The following is a 17,529-nucleotide window of genomic DNA, read 5'->3' on the forward strand; positions in this document are numbered from 1 at the left end:
TCCATTGTAGAAAATATATGTTTATTTTCAAAATGTTCAAACCGTCAACAGATGTTAGTAATATTATTAATGTGTTGTATTTGTCATAGAACATGTGAGTCTTGACTGTGATATCTAGCAGTGTTTGATGTTCACTTTAAGACCCGACTGAAGACGGAAGGAGCTAAAATATTCACAGTGCAAGATTGTTGAACATGAAACAAAATAATAAAAAGTCATCCTGTTGTTGTTTTCTTCTTTCAGTGATTCACACGCTGCAGTATTTCCACACTGCGTCCTCTCAAGTTCCAAACTTCCCAGAGTATGTGAGTGTTGGTTATGTTGATGGAGTTCAGATTTCTCACTATGACAGCAACAGCAGGAAAGCAGAAGCCAAACAGGACTGGATGAACAAAATCACAGCAGAGGATCCAAAATACTGGCAGAGACAAACAGAGATCAGTGTTGTTAATGAGTTGAGGGACAAACACAACCTTGAAGTTCTTAAGAAGCGTTTCAACCAAACTGGAGGTTTGTTTATGTTGAACTTTCTACTACTTAAATGTATTTGATGTACTCTTTTTATACTGTAGTAAACACACATTACTGCACTGATACTTGTCTCTGTCCATCCCATAATAACCTACACTAATACTGTGTGTGTGTGTGTGTGTGTGTGTGTGTGTGTGTGTGTGTGTGTGTGTGTGTGTGTGTGTGTGTGTGTGTGTGTCTCAGGTGTTCACATTCTCCAGTGGATGTTTGGATGTGAATGGAATGATGAGACTGATGAAGTTAAAGGTTGGCATCAGGAAGGTTATGATGGAGAAGATTTCATATCGTTGGACATGAAGACATGGACATTTACTGCAGCAAAACAACAAGCTTTCCCCACCAAACTCAATTGGGACCAGAACAAACATCTACTAGATGACAAGAAGTTTTACTACACTGAGATATGTCCTTCTTACTTGAAGAAGTATGTGAACAATGGGAAGGAGGTCCTAATGAGAACAGGTAGAAACACAACATGTACTTTCACCTTTTAACTTGTTAGCACTCCCCCTATAGGAACATTACTGACATTACACCCTGTCTCTTTATACTCTTCTCTCTTTCTCTCACCTTCTCTCCATCTTTACTTCCATTTACACCTTCTCTCCATATTTACCTCCGTTCTCTCCTTTTCCCTCCATCTACACCTTCCCTCCATCTTTATCTCATTCTCTCCTTCTCTCCATCTTTACCTCCGTTCTCTCCTTTTCCCTCCATCTTTACCTCATTCTCACCTTCTCTCCATCTTTACCTCCATCCACACCTTCTCTCCATATTTACCTCCGTTCTCTCCTTTTCCCTCTATCTTTACCTCCATCCTCACTTTCTCTCCATCTTTACCTCCATCTACACTTTCTCTCCATCTTTATCTCATTCTCTCCTCTCCATCTTTACCTCCGTTCTCTCCTTTTCCCTCCATCTTTACCACATCCTCACCTTCTCTCCATCTTTACCGCTGTCCACTCTTACTTTCCATCTTTATCTCATTCTCTCCTTCTCTCCATCTTTACCTCATTCTCAACTTCTCTCCATCTTTACCTCCCTCCACACCTTCTCTCCATCCTTACCTCCGTTCTCATCTTCTCTCTGTACCTCCATTTTCTCCGTCTTTACCTCCATTGACACCTTCTTTTCATCGACACCTTCACTCCATCTTTACCTCTGTTCTCATCTTTTCTCCATCTTTACCTCCATCCACACGTTATCTCCATATTTACCTCCGTTCTCACTTTCCCTCCATCTTTACCTCCGTTATTACATTCTCTCCATCTTTACTTTAATCCACACCTTCTCTCCATCTTTGTCTCCATCCACACCTTTTCTCCATATTCTCTCCATCCACACCTTCTCATCTTTACCTCCATCCACACCTTCTCTCCATCCACACCTTCTCCTCATTTTTACCTCCATCCACACCTTCTCTCCATCTTTACCTCCATCCCCACCTTCTCTCCATCTTTACTTCCATTCTCTTCTTTTCTCTCCATCTTTACCTCCATCCACACCTTCTCTCCATCTTTACCTCCATCCACACCTTCTCTCCATCCACACCTTCTCCTCATCTTTACCTCCATCCCCACCTTCTCTCCATCCACACCTTCTCTCCACCTTTACTTCCATCCACACCTTCTCTCCACGTTGTCCTGTGTTCACACGTGACATCACTTCCTGTGCAGAGCTTCCAGAGGTGTTCCTGCTCCAGAAGACGCCGTCCTCTCCGGTCAGCTGCATGGCGACAGGTTTCTACCCCGACGGTGCCGACCTGTTTTGGAGGAAAGACGGCGAGCAGATCTTCGAGGACGTGGAGCACGGAGAGATACTCCCCAACCACGACGGAACCTTCCAGATGTCGGTGGCGCTGAAAGTGGAGGTGACGGCCGACGTGGAGGGCAAGTACGAATGTGTGTTTCAGCTGTCAGGCGTCAAGGAAGACTTGGTCACCAAGCTGGAGAGAAGAAGCATCCTGAGCAACGCAAGCCATGAAGGTGAGAAAGACACATTTAGTTGGAGATGTTTCCCATCACAAGTCCACCTGTCACCATTATTGATCCATGTCACCATGACAACGCTTGACGTCTGCATGCAAAGTAGTCATGAAGGTTTCCTCTTCATGCTTTGTCACTCCACTTGTGCTTTTTTGCTCTCCACAGACAACTTGAGCGTCGCCCTCGCTGCCACGGCGGCGGTCCTCGCTGTGGCGGCCATCATCATCATCATCATCATCATGGTCATGGTCAGGCGTCACAGAAACAGACAAGGTGAGGGACGCCAATGTCCTCTGTCTTCTTCTTCTCGGTGCACTCGGTCCAGGCCGTGAGTTGATGCTTTCATCCGGGCTGCAAAGGTGCGGCCATCTTTTAGTTGCCTTCCAGCCAAACACTCAAAGATCCACAGAGACAGAGCGCACACTCTCACGTAGAAACACGGCGTGACGTGAGGGGAAAAGTCCACTTCACCTTGTTTCTCTTTCATTTCAGCCCAGTACGGTCCAGCTGGTAAGTAAAACATCTTTTCTTTGAGCCGCAAGAAACAAAGCCGTGGTGAAGCGTCACTCACATGGAGGTCTGATGTGGACCTTTGTTACAAGTTTAGCCGGAAAAGCCCAACTGGAGCTGACTCCTTCACAATAAAAGTCCCTCCTGTGAGCACACGCAATACAAAGTCTGGCATATCTCACTTTTGACAGGAGTCCTCATGATGAGGATCAGCCAAATGAGACATCAAGTGTGCTGACTCGTCATGTTTCCAAGTCACACCTCAAAGATCTGATGTGAGTGACGAGGCACCTTCTGGATGTTCTTCCTTCACCGTTTGCGTTTGTCCCGCAGCTCGCCACGGCGGCGTGGAGCTCGACGAGAACGTGCAGGCGGCTGAAGGCTGAGTAAGCTCACATGGACTGTCTGCACCTCCAAATGTTCTTGTGTGAAGATGATGTTCAACTTGGATTCACCTGCTTCTGTCGGGAATGTGCTGAGTGGTCTTCTTCCTCCAGGATGCTTTGTGCACTGGAACACAGGGAGATGTCTCCATCGCTGAGGGACGTCATCACACTCGGAGATGAGATGGAGATGTGCTTTGTTCTTCGTCCGACTGCTCCTCACGCTATTCCATGTATTCTTCTTTGGCCGTTAAAAGACTTTCAAGATCAAACGTTGGTGGCTGTAAAATCGCACGTTTCATGGCCTTGACGTCATGACGAGGATTTCTTCTTTTCTTTCAATGGCCGCTGCTTATGATCAATATCACATTGTGTCACATCTCTGTCAATAAATCCGTTTTTCCTCCACTCGCCTCGCACTGCTTTCTTGGGGACCAGGAAGAGTCTCAGTCATAAAAATGGTAGAAGTAGGTCATTTTTGTTTGTTTTTACTTTTTCATTCAACACTTAAATCCCTTGATCAATTTCAGGTTTATCCGTCCTTATCAGTCTTTTTTTTTTTCATAATTTACGCCATTTTTGTCAAAACCTTGTTTTGTTATGGCAAAAGCACAAAATAATAATTTTCACTCAACTTAATCGCAATCTTAAATATGTCAATAATTCATAACATCATCGATTTTAATTCATTATTTTTTTTTGAGCAATGACAATTAAAACTTGTCCCACTGAAATTATTAGGATCCAAACGGGCCCCACTCATAAAAATAAGTCAAACATTTTTTTTTTACTTTCAACACTTAAGTCCCTCGATAAATTTCAGATCCATCCCTCGTTTCTGTGACGACCTGTCACGTCAGGTGTCACGCGGTCTGTTTGCGTTTGTGTTTATCTCCTAGTCGGCGCTCTTATTTTGGTCCCACTTCCTGTTTGTCTCCCTGAGCCCTTTTCCCTCCTCACCTGTCGCTGATTGGCAGCCTGGCCACACCTGGTCATGGGGTGAGGGTGATGGGTCAAATGCAGAGGAAAATCTCACCACACCTAGTGTGTGTGTGACAATCATTGGTACTTTTACTTTAATCAACTGGCTTCTATTTATGCCCGCCTCGCCCTCCAGTCAGGGCTCAAGGATTGTTTTGTGAAACGTTACTTTGGTTTTTCTGTATGCTGCTTATGCTTCTGTGCACTTCCCTGCTGCACCTCCTTGTGCTCCCTGTGGGAATTAAAAGACTCTCACCCGCACGTCGTCCTCCTGTCTCCTGCATCTTGGGGTCACAACTAGAGCAGCCATGCAAGTACGTGACAGCTTCTTCATTCCTGTTTTTTTTTTTTTGCCCTATTAGGCAAAAACCCTTTTTTTTGTAAGGCAAACACAAAATATCCTATAAAAATATTTTGAAGTCAAATTTTGTAAGTGACGTAAGTGGAGCCATGACTAGTTTAAATAATTTGTAACAACATTGAGTTTGATTCATTATTATTTTTGAGCAATGACAGCTTTAAAGAGAAAACAACCTGCATGGCAGCTTTATTAGACTCAACAATGCAAATTTTCTTTGTTCCATTTCACATGTTTTCACCTCTTTTATTCCACTATTTAGTTTTTTTATACACTATCTGTAGAATGTGTCGTGTATGAGCTTATTTGGGACATAATGTATAATATTTCTAATTGCCTTTTTCTTTTTCATGCCTTTTTAACCTGAGTCTTTCAAGCAAAATCGTTCCAAAAATCAGCAAACCCGCCTTTCTTCTTCCTCCGTCAAAAGTAGGTGAATCCACAAATATAAATAACTACAGACCGATTTCCAAATTGGGTTAATGTTGAATGTCCAATCCAAGATGGCCGACAGGACTGTCTTTTGTTTGTCTGCTTGTCAAAGTGGTCTGAATTTCTATGTGTTTTAGTCCCTTTTTTTTAGCCGATTTAAGTAAATTGCACTAGTTTTAAGCGTAACAATTGATGAATGAAGGCTTACTTCCAAAAAATTGTATTTCTGACTGCTTTTGTTGGATTTGGAAATCTGGAGGCCTCTGACCTGCAGAAGCCGGGGGATGTTTTGCTAGCTGAAATTTTGGCCTTCCATCTGCCACAGTCTGGATCTATACTAGTCTCAGCTTGGCCTTCCACTACCTACAGTCTGAGTCGACTGGCTTCATCTTGGCCTTCCGTCTTCCACGGCCTGGATCCATCTTAGCCTCAGACTGACTAAAGCTGGGCCTCTGCTAGCCTTAGCTTGGTCTTCCAACTCTTGTAGCTTGGACATCTGAACTTTGATTATTGGACCTGGGTAGGTAGTAAAACAATTTAACAATGACTTTGACAAAAGCTCTCTATTTAATATTAATGCTTTTTCCTGGACTTGTTTTCTGCAATTGTAGTGGGGTACCTGACCAGGTGCTCCACCAACCTTTAACTCTACCAAACGCAATAACAATCACCTGGTCCTTTGAAACTACAGCATTTACACAAAGGTTATTGATATCCACATGTGGGTCAGTGCTAAATAATTCTAACCAGCTTCAGTTATGGTGTATTTCTGTGCTAAACAGATGGTTTTCTCCTTCTGATATTACTCATTTTGATATTGTGAAGCCAAATAATGTTGTCATGAGGTCACCTTGCCATATGAAACGGAAAATCTTTATATTGTTCTTACTTCTGCTATCAGGCAATGTGCAACCAAATCCAGGCCCAGCTTTATACAACATCAGTACTCCTGGTGAACTTAGAGCTAGGTCAGGTCTTGGTTTAATTCATTCAAATATTACAAGCCTACTGCCAAAATTAGACTTAGTCAAAATTTGGATTCAAACAACCACCCAGTGGGCACCCGTCCTTAGTTCAACGTCGAGGTGACGTTGAAATTACGTCGCGACGTCACTCAACCATATCCCGACCAAATCACAACCAACTGACCCCACCACACCATATGTTGCAAATCTGGTTTGTTTTCATCATTGGGGGACATCGTCTATTTAACGTCCTTTCAACGTGTACAATTCAACTTGCCAACCATTCCGCGCGCATCGGCCATTTGCGACAGTTTTCAACGAAAGCGCCGCTTGATGGCAGCGTGAACTAAAAGCCAAGCTTGTGCGCATGCGTGCTGAAGTACTTCCTTTCCAATCCAGCAAGCAAGACGAAGAGCGAAGATTTGAAGCGGAAATCGAACTATTTCACTGCAAAGAAAACCATCGACGTCCATAAAGATTCAGGTTTGTACCTTGAGATAATACTGCTTATTTATATCGATATCATTTTGGCCCTTTTCACAAGAGGGTTGCTGGAAAACGAGAAATTGATCTCACGCCTATTCTCAACGTTTATTTTGACTGTATAAACTGGACCTGAGCAAACTTTTTTTTTTCTCCCCAAGCAGACAACTAACAATTTGTTCCCCCACCTGCCCAAAAGCAAACAATTGTTTTTCCAGGTTTAGTTTAGTTTAGTTTAGGGGCGGTTTAGCTCGGTTGGTAGAGTGGCCGTGCCAGCAACTTGAGGGTTGCAGGTTCGATTCCCGCTTCCGCCATCCTAGTCACTGCCGTTGTGTCCTTGGGCAAGACACTTTACCCACCTGCTCCCAGTGCCACCCACACTGGTTTGAATGTAAATACATAAATACATACATACATAAATACATAACTCGCTCTGATCTCAACCACAATACCCTTGAATCCGTGTGGGCAGAAATCAAATTCCCTAACGCTAAGCCGGTACTAATAGGGACTGTATACAGACCCCCTAATCAGAGTGATTTCTATGGTGCCCTGGAGGAGGGCTTAGCTGGTGTAGAAAACATGGAGATTATTATAACTGGAGATCTGAACACAGATATTCAACGCAGAGATGCGCCTGTCTTCAAATCTTACAGCAAATTCTGTAATCTGCATGCTCTTTCCCAGCTAATAACATTCCCCACACGGGTGTGTGTTTCCACCCAGTCAACCATAGATCTCATCCTCACATCGGACCGGCTAAATATTAAAAATAGTCGGGTCATGATCTGTGGTCTTAGCGACCACTATATAACCTTCTGCACGCGCAAAATAAGTAAACCTAAAGCCAATGGCCACATAACAGTGCAATCCAGATCCCTTAAAAAATACAACAGTGATAATTTCAACCTCAAATTAGATGAGTGGGACTGGTCCCCTGTGCTCACGAGCAACCTGGTTGAGGATGCTTGGGATCGCTTCAAAACAGCGTTCCTAGCTGTACTAAATGATATGGCTCCCATGAGAACAGTCAGGATCAAAGCCCGTTCCGAACCGTGGATCAATCCAGACCTATTAGCTGCCATAAAAGACAGGGACAGAAAATTTTTCAAATACCAAAAGTGTAAAACCGAAGTAAATAAACAACCCAATAATAATAACCTCAAATCACTCCTTTCAACGCTCAAAAAGCAATGCAATAAATTAAGAAATAAAACAAACAACCTGACTAAATCCTTAAAAAAAAATTATATCAATGACAAAATAGAGGAAAACACAAATAAGCCACGTGAGCTCTGGAAAATTCTCAACAACCAGCTTCCTGGATGCAGCCAGAAACTTAAAAGCAGACTCACCAACATCAACATCAAGGAGGGTGACGCCCTCATTACAGACAAAATAGAGGTAGCAAGCAGACTTAACATCTTTTTCACCAACATAGCCACAACTCTCGTTAACAAGCCATCCCAACATTCTGGTCGCTTTGGTGTAGAACACATTAAAGCCTTCTACAGAAAGCTAGGAGTAGTCAACAACAATTTCAAATTAGAAATGGTCTCAGCTAACGAGGTGCTTAATAAATTGAGCGCGCTCCACCCAAACAAGGCCACCGGCCTTGACAATATCCCCTCCAGATTCCTCATGGACTCTGCCACCACCATTGCCCCAATAATCACTCATATAATAAACCTCTCAATCAAACAAGGCCAAGTACCCAAGGATTTCAAGATAGCAAGAGTAACCCCCTTTTATAAAAAAGGAAGCAAATTAGAACCTGGTAACTACCGACCTGTTTCTATTCTCAGTTCCATTTCGAAAGTAATGGAGAAAATAGTTTATGAACAGGTTGATAGATACCTTGCTACTAATAAACTCATGTACAAATTCCAATCCGGCTTCAGAACTAAGCACTCCACTGACACATGCCTTCTCTATCTGAGCGACCACATCAAACATGAGGTGGACGCGGGCAAATACTGCGGCATGGTCATGCTGGACATTCAGAAGGCCTTTGACACCGTTAACCACGCTATACTGTTGGATAAGCTCCGAGCAATTGGATTCGACGAAACCTCATCAAGCTGGATGCAATCTTACTTGGAGGGGAGGAAACAGGTGGTAGAGGTGAACGGCACCATGTCCCCTCCCCTCTCAGTAAGCTGTGGAGTCCCCCAGGGGAGTATACTAGGACCTTTACTGTTCCTAATATACGTGAATGACATGCCATCAGCATGCCACTGTGAATTGTTCCTGTATGCGGATGACTCGGCCCTGCTGGTATCCGGCAAAGACAAGTCACAGGTGGAACAAATCCTCAGTGCTGAACTCCTCAATATTTGCACCTGGCTCGCTGACAACAAGCTATCCATACACTTAGGTCAAACAGAATCCATCCTATTTGGGTCCCATATCAAACTTAAGAAGGTCAGTGACTTCACTATAAAAGTGGGTGACATTGTTATCACCAGGAAAGACGAGATCACCTACCTAGGTTCCATTCTAGAGGCTAATCTTTCCTGTGATAAAATGGCAACCAAGGTGATCAAAAAGGTCAACCAAAGAACGAGATTCCTCTACAGAATCTCCTCTCTGGTCAACAAAAGCACCTTGAGGATTCTAGCGGGAACTCTCATTCAACCCTTCTTCGATTACGCTTGCACCTCCTGGTACCCCAGCACCTCCAAAACCCTCAAATCTAGACTCCAAACATCCCAGAATAAACTAATCCGGTTACTTTTAGACCTCCACCCCAGATCACACCTCAATCCAACCCACTTCTCCAAAGTGGGCTGGCTCAGGGTGCAGGCTCACCTGCACTGGCTTCCTGTGCACTTAAGATGTGACTTTAAGGTTTTACTACTTACGTATAAAATACTACACGGTCTAGCTCCAGCCTATCTTGCCGATTGTATTGTACCGTATGTCCCGGCAAGAAATCTGCGTTCAAAGGACTCCGGCTTATTAGTGATTCCTAGAGCTCAAAAAAAAGTCTGCGGGCTATAGAGCGTTTTCCGTTCGGGCTCCAGTACTCTGGAATGCCCTCCCGGTAACAGTTCGAGATGCTACCTCAGTAGAAGCATTTAAGTCTCATCTTAAAACTCATCTGTATACTCTAGCCTTTAAATAGACCTCCTTTTTAGACCAGTTGATCTGCCGCTTCTTTTCTTTCTCCTATGTCCCCCCCTCCCTTGTGGAGGGGGTCCGGTCCGATGACCATGGATGAAGTACTGACTGTCCAGAGTCGAGACGCAGGATGGACCGCTCGTCGGGACCCAGGATGGACCGCTCGCCTGTATCGGTTGGAGACATCTCTACGCTGCTGATCCGCTTGAGATGGTTTCCTGTGGACGGGACTCTCGCTGCTGTCTTGGAGCCACTATGGATTGAACTTTCACAGTATCATGTTAGACCCGCTCGACATCCATTGCTTTCGGTCCCCTAGAGGGGGGGGGTTGCCCACATCTGAGGTCCTCTCCAAGGTTTCTCATAGTCAGCATTGTCACTGGCGTCCCACTGGATGTGAATTCTCCCTGCCCACTGGGTGTGAGTTTTCCTTGCCCTTTTGTGGGTTCTTCCGAGGATGTTGTAGTCGTAATGATTTGTGCAGTCCTTTGAGACATTTGTGATTTGGGGCTATATAAATAAACATTGATTGATTGATTGATTGAAACAACTTGCACTGAACCTGGTCTATAAAATCCGCTACACCTCCTTGATACCGAAGTACATGTCAAATTACTTCCTTAACGTAAATGACCGCCATAACCACAACACCAGGGGGAGCTCCACAAACCACGTTAAACCCAGATTCCGATCTAACAAAGGTCTTAACTCATCCTCTTTCTATGCCACATCAATGTGGAATGCACTCCCAACAGGTATAAAAGTAAGTGCATCTCTATATTCCTTCAAAACCGCTCTAAAACAACACCTCCTGGCAACTTCAACACTTTACTAATACCCTCCTCCATTCACATCCCATCTCCCCGGATTATAAACAACTCAAATGTACTTCTAATGTATATACTTGTTCTTATGCTATGTGAACTCACTATGTTCTCTGCTGGCTGTACATATCCTACTAAGTAAGACCTACACTGTTTCAATGTCCACATTTCTCTGTTGATGCAATTGTTGATGACTGAAGTTCTGATATCAACCAAAGCTCCTCATCCCACCCCCCGGATTGTAAATAATGTAAATAATTCAATGTATATACTATGATGATTAACTTGTGTGATGACTGTATTATGTTGATAGTATATATTTGTACCATGAATTGATTAACGTGGACCCCGACTTAAACAAGTTGAAAAACTTATTCGGGTGTTACTGTCACGATCCGTGACTCGGATCGTTAATGTTTTTGCCCTATTTATGTCTTTGTTCATGTTTTGTTTCTGGACTCTGCCGATCCTTGTTTGAGCACTTCCTTGTTTGTGTTAGTCACCATGGCAACGTATTGTGTTCCTCCTCACGGGCTCCTGTCACACACCTGTTTCTAATAATTATTTGTGTATTGAAGCCCACCTGGTTCCTTAGTTCGTCCTCGGTCCATTACTTGCTTTTCGCAACACGTCACGTTTTGTATCCTTGTGCCCTCGATTATTTTGTGCTAAGTTCCACCTTAGCTTCACGTGCGTGTGGCACGTCTTTTAATGTTTTCTGTTTCCTGCTACGTTTTTAGCATTAGCTTTCCGTGCATTGGCACGCGCTTTGTTTTTCACCTTTTTTGCACCAGTGTTCTTTTGTTTTATTATATTAAAACGTATTCTTACCTGCAATCCTGCTGACTGGTAGTGTGTGCATCCACGAAGTGGCAACTCCGCGCAACAAGTGCGCCGTACGCGTGACAGTTACCATTTAGTGGTCAATTGTACGTAATATGTACTGTACTGTGCAATCTACTAATAAAAGTATCAATCAATCAATCAATCAATTGGTTCACAGACTATCTTTCCAGCAGAACACAACGTGTACAGGTGGCTGGGACAACCTCTTCATTATTGGACATTACCAAAGGAGTTCCACAAGGCTCAGTGCTGGGGCCCATTTTATTTTCTATCTACTTGAATAATCTTTGCAATAATCTGTCAAATGCAATGTACCATTTTTATGCAGACGACACCATTATTTATTGCTGTTCAACCTCCATCACTCAGGCTTTTGAGTTTTTACAAGCTGCTTTTGATGTCATCCAGGCTCGCTTATTTGATCTTAAATTGGTTTTAAATACAGATAAAAGCAAAGTAATGGTTTCTCTCATTCAAGGGTTCTACTGGAAAATATTCCAAATATTGTAACATCAAATGGAAACCCTATAGAGCAGGTCTTAAATTACAAGTACTTGGGTTTTACTCTTGATCAGGAGCTTTCATTTAAAGCCCGTATTAACAACTTGGTCTCTAAGCTCAGGGTAAAGCTCGGTTTCCTTTTTAGAAATAAAAACGGCTTCTCTCTTAAAGTCAGAAAGAAATTGGTGACAGCGACTATCTTGCCCGTAAATGATTATGGAGACCTGCTTTATTTTAGTGCTTCATCTAAATGCCTCCAGTCCTTGGACACTGTTTTTCACTCAGCACTAAGATTTGTTCCTGGCTGTCGTAGTCTCACCCACCACTGTCAACTGTATATGAAGTCAGACTTATCTTCATTGAGTGCACACAGATACACACATTGGCTGGCCATCATTTATAAAGCTCTTTTAGGTTTAATACCTCCATACTTGTCTACTTTGTGACAAAGAAAAAAACAGCTCTTATGCGTTCTAACAATTTGTATGTTTTAACTGTTCCCCATGTACGGACTGAATTTGGCAAAAGAGCTTTTGGCATTGCTGCCCCTATGGCATGGAATGCATTGCAGACGAAACTGAAACTCACTGAACTAATTCCATTCGGAGCCTTCCGTTCTGTCCTGAGGGACAGAGAGCAAGAGACTTTTGCTCAGTGCCTGTGTTGCCCACATATGTGGTCCTCTCCAAGGTTTCTCATAGTCATCATGGTCAACGTCCCACTGGGGTGAGTTTTTCCTTGCCCTTATGTGGGCCCTACCGAGGATGTCGTTGTGGTTTGTGCGGCCCTTTGAGGCACTTGTGATTTAGGGCTATATAAATAAACATTGATTGGTGATTGATTGATTGAAAGGCCTACTGAAAGCCACTACTAGCGACCACGCAGTCTGATAGTTTATATATCAATGATGAAATATTAACATTGCAACACATGCCAGTTTACTAAATTGCAATTTTAAATTTCGCGCCAAAGTATCCTGCTGAAACGTCGCGGTATGATGACGCGTGTGTGACGTCACGCATTGTAGAGGACATTTTGTTCCAGCACCGTTCCCAGCTATAAGTCGTCTGTTTTCATCGCATAATTCCACAGTATTCTGGAGATCTGTGTTGCTGAATCTTTTGCTATTTGTTCAATAAATAATGGAGACATCAAAGAAGAAAGCTGTAGGTGGGAAGCGGTGTATTGCGGCCCCCTTTAGCAACACAAACACAGCCGGTGTTTCATTGTTTACATTCCCGAAGGTTGACATTGAAGCTTTACTATGGAACAGAGCGGTCAAGCGAACACGGCTGGATTGGACCACACACACAAAGTACAGTGTATTATGCAGCGGTCACTTTGAAAAATCGTGTTTCGGAGAGGGTCCCTTGCGAAGGGCAGAGATGGGCGTCACCACCACCCGTCGACTGGTGCTGAAGAAAGGTGCGGGGCCGACCTTCAGGTTGTACAGTTACGACCATGTAATCTCACTAAAACACTAGTAAAACAATAAGCAGATAAGGAAATTTCCTGAATTATCCTACTAAATTTGTCCAATAATATCTGAATCGCTCCCACTGTAGTCTTTTTTTTTTCTAGTCCTTCACTCTCACTTTCCTCATCCACAAATCTTTCATCCTCGCTAAAATTAATGGGGAAATTGCCGCTTTCTCGGTCCGAATCGCTCTCGCTGCTGGTGGCCATGATTGTAAACAATGTTCAGATGTGAGGAGCTCCACAACCCTTGATGTCACGCGCACATCGTCTGCTACTTCCGGTACAGGCAAGGCTTTTTTATCAGCACCAAAAGTTGCAAACTTTATCGTCGATGTTCTCTACTAAATCCTTTCAGCAAAAATATGGCAATATCTGGAAATGATCAAGTATGACACATAGAATGGACCTGCTATCCCCGTTTGAATAAGAAAATCTAATTTCAGTAGGCCTTTAATGTTAGTGCGGCCCGCAAGTTTTATATGAACGGCGCTTGACAGCGTTGTGTTATTCGGGTCCAAAATGGCTCTTTCAACGTTCTGGGTTGCCTACCCTGCGTTGGTGGAAAAGCTGCAAATGAGTGAAAGCGACAGAGACGTTGTCATGGAGACGGGGGTTCACTTAGGTGCCTGGCTGCAGTCACACCGCGACACCTGTCCGTCAGTAATAACAGTCCCCGATAACCTGGACCAATTCAAACCGTTATTTGCTTTTTTTTTCTTGTTTAGTTTGCATTGCCTCACACGATGAACACTACATATAAACACTCCGGGAGCCGTCACTTTTTTGCGCTCGCTATCCCGGTACTTTCCCGGCTATTATCCGCCGACCGCCGTGTTGCTGTAGGGAGGAAAAGCGGAGAGACGCACATTGCGGAAACAACATTATTCTCCGTGCGTGGGCTAAATACAAATATATTCCACAACCCCAAACATGTCTTTTTCAAAGCCTGCAGTGAAGAGAAGGGTTAGTGATGAGCAAAGACAATTCCAGGAAAAGTGGGAGATGCGATATTTCTTTGTTGAGCACAGGGGCACCCCGACGTGTCTTATTTGCACCCAGAAAGTTGCACAAGGGATACAATTTGAAACGTCATTATACAACTAGACATGCTGAGGAGTATGCAAAAAAAATAAAAAAAATGTAAGACATCTTTTCTTGCGGCCCAGCCTCACTCAGACTCTGCATCCAGTGGCCCCCTGGTAAATTGAGTTTGAGACCCCTGGTCTAGAGTGTAGGCAGTGCTGTTAAGTTTCTCTGTGTGTGAATAAGTGGAGGAGGCGGAAACTTTGAGGCATGACGCAGCTGACTTGTTGATAAACTAGTTTGAGAAGAATGTTTTTGTTTTGCTCATAAGTGGATTGTACTTTTCAGTGGTGTAAATATTGACTATTGTGTGTGAAGTCCTACTAAAGGTGAACATTCAGTTTAAGAATTAGGCCATCAAGTTAAGATAAATGTAGTGATGGTGGGAAAAATGTGGATCAAGGATACTTTATTAAGTTGAGTTCACTTTTATTTTTTTACTTCCCCTCCTGAGAGATTGGCACCTTCTTGTGGTTATTTTGAGCTTAGTCTTCAGGTGGCACACCCAAGTTGCACAGGTGTGAAGGTAGAGGCCTGACAAAGTGCAATCCTCGTCTCCAGGATGGAGTTGGACTCATAGGGCCTGATTTATTAAAGGTTTGCGTGTACTAAAATACGTGCAAACCCGATAGCACACGCAGAGCTGATCTACTAAACCTGTGCAAAGTGGATTGTGTCTCTTAAGTGAGCAGAATAAGGCGTGCAATACATTTTGGGTCTCTGTCTTCATTAACATGCAAAATATATGCTGATCATTAAAACTCCCACAATACTGGGAGAAAATGCGAATATAATTATTTATCACGCCCAATATGATTTATCAACACTCACCGCTGTCGTGCCAGCACTATTTAGTTTTTATTTAGTAACTGGGCACACTGACAGTTCCACACACGGCTGCAGGATCAGTGCTTGTGCTCCACAGACACACATTTTACAGATATAGTCTTTTCAGCAACATCATTTTATAGCTGCTAAAGGACTTAAGGGGCTAATTACAACCAATTTGATTGATGCGTTTTTGTGGCCTTTATTATTTTTTTCAATGATGTTCTTTTTTTCAATATACAAAACCCGAAATCAATGAAGTTGGCACGTTGTGTAAATGGTAAATAAAAACAGAAAACAGTGATTTGCAAATCTTTTTCAACCCATATTCAATTGAATAGACTGCAAAGACAAGATACTAAACATTCAAACTGGAAAACTTTATTTTTTGCAAGTATTTGCTTATTTGGAATTGCCTGCAACATATTTGAAAAAAATGGCACAAGTGGCAAAAAAGACTGAGAAAGTTGAGGAATGCTCATCAAAAACTTATTTGAAATATCCCACAGGTGAACAGGCTAATTGGGAACAGGTGGGTGCCATGATTGGGTATAAAAGCAGCTTCCATGAAATGTTTGTTCATTCACAAACAAGGATGGGGCGAGGGTCACCACTTCATGAACAAAAGTTTAAAAACAACATCTCTCAACTAGCTATTGCAAGGAATTTAGGGATTTCACCATCTGCGGTCCGTAATATAATCAAAAGGTTCAGAGAATCTGGGTAAATCCCTGCACGTAAGCAGCAAGGCTGAAAACCAACATTGAATCCCCTTGACCTTTGATCCCTCAGGCGGTACTGTATCAAAAAGTGGCATCAGTGTGTAAAGGTTATCACCACATGGGCTCAGGAACACTTCAGAAAACCACTGTCAGTAACTACAGTTGGTTGCTACATCTGTAAGTACAAGTTAAAACTGTACTATTCAAAGCGAAAGCCAGTTATCAACAACACCCAGAAATTCTGCCAGCGTCGCTAAACCCGAGCTCATCCAAGATGGACTGATGCAAAGTGTAAAAGAGTTGTGTGGTCTGACGAGGCCACATTTCAAATTGTTTTCTGGAAACTGTGGCCGTTGTGTCCTCCAGATCAAAGAGGAAAAGAACCATGCGGATAGTTCTAGGCGCAAATCAATCAATCAATCAATGTATTTTATTTCGGCAATCTTCACATAAAACAAAGAACAACAACAAGAAAAGAAAAAAAACAAAAAACAAAACAAAACAAAAAAACACTCATTTGAGCAATGATTGAGCCAAAAGGGTGTAGGTTGAAGCAACGCTTATATAAACCTACCCCATCACAACAATCCAATCCAATCCAATCCACTTTATTTATATAGCACATTTAAACAACTATTACGTTTCCAAAGTGCTGTACAGCCATGTTAAAAACAATATTATGCTCCACCAATGACTGAATAAAACAAAAATTGAATAAAAATAAAACCAATAAAAACAATATAAAAACAAATATGATTAAAAACTATTTTAAAGGGTAAAATCAATTAAAACAGTAAAATAGAAATCAAAGTGTATAAAAAACACAGAGGACAACAGAGGACAGAGGACCACACAACTCACGTAGTGTTAAAAGCCAAAGAATAAAAGTGGGTCTTAAGACGAGACTTAAAAGAGTCCACTGTGGAAGCAGTTTGAACATGGAGGGGCAGAGTGTTCCAGAGCTTAGGGCCGACCACAGAGAAGGCCCTGTCTCCCCTGGTCTTAAGTCTGGTCTTGGGCACCACGAGCTGGAACTGGCTTTCGGACCTCAGGAATGTAAATTTGGATGAGGTCCGAGATATATTGAGGTGCCAGTCCATGTAAAGATTTAAAAACAAACAGCAATGTTTTAAAATCAATTCTAAAATGAACAGGGAGCCAGTGCAAACTCTGAAGAATTGGGGTTATATGCTGGCGTTTCCTGGCCCCTGTTAAAAGTCCTGCTGCCGCGTTCTGGACTAACTGCAACCGGGAGAGAGCTTTTTGGCTAATGCCAGCATAAAGTGCATTGCAGTAGTCCAGGCCACTTGAAATAAAAGCATGGACCACTTCTTCAAAAAGGTTAAAAGATAAAAACGGTTTAACCTTTACTAAAAGACGAAGGTGATAAAAACACGATTTTAAAACGCCATTGACTTGTTTGTCTAGTTTAAAATGGCGGTCTATAGTGACGCCAAGGCTGGTGACTTTGGGACACACATCATGTTGCAATGGT

General features: G+C 42.8%; 1 protein-coding gene across 3 annotated transcripts in view; it reads left to right on the forward strand.

Moving 5' to 3' along the window:
• The window catches only part of LOC133552118 (class I histocompatibility antigen, F10 alpha chain-like), a 184,903-nt gene that overhangs the window by 617 nt on the left and 166,757 nt on the right, over positions 1-17,529 (forward strand). The window contains exons 2-7 of one of the 3 annotated variants that reach the window (XM_061899462.1): positions 244-510; positions 715-993; positions 2,208-2,789; positions 3,009-3,026; positions 3,360-3,412; positions 3,524-3,817. The exons of 1 other annotated variant lie outside the window; for it this stretch is intronic. In XM_061899462.1, the coding sequence (XP_061755446.1) occupies positions 244-510; positions 715-993; positions 2,208-2,789; positions 3,009-3,026; positions 3,360-3,412 (1,199 nt within the window). In that variant the 3' untranslated portion in view covers positions 3,524-3,817. One more of the 3 variants, XM_061899463.1, reaches the window with a different exon arrangement.

This window comes from Nerophis ophidion, linkage group LG04 (assembly GCF_033978795.1).
Source record: "Nerophis ophidion isolate RoL-2023_Sa linkage group LG04, RoL_Noph_v1.0, whole genome shotgun sequence".
In the NCBI taxonomy this organism is placed as follows: Eukaryota; Metazoa; Chordata; class Actinopteri; order Syngnathiformes; family Syngnathidae; genus Nerophis; species Nerophis ophidion.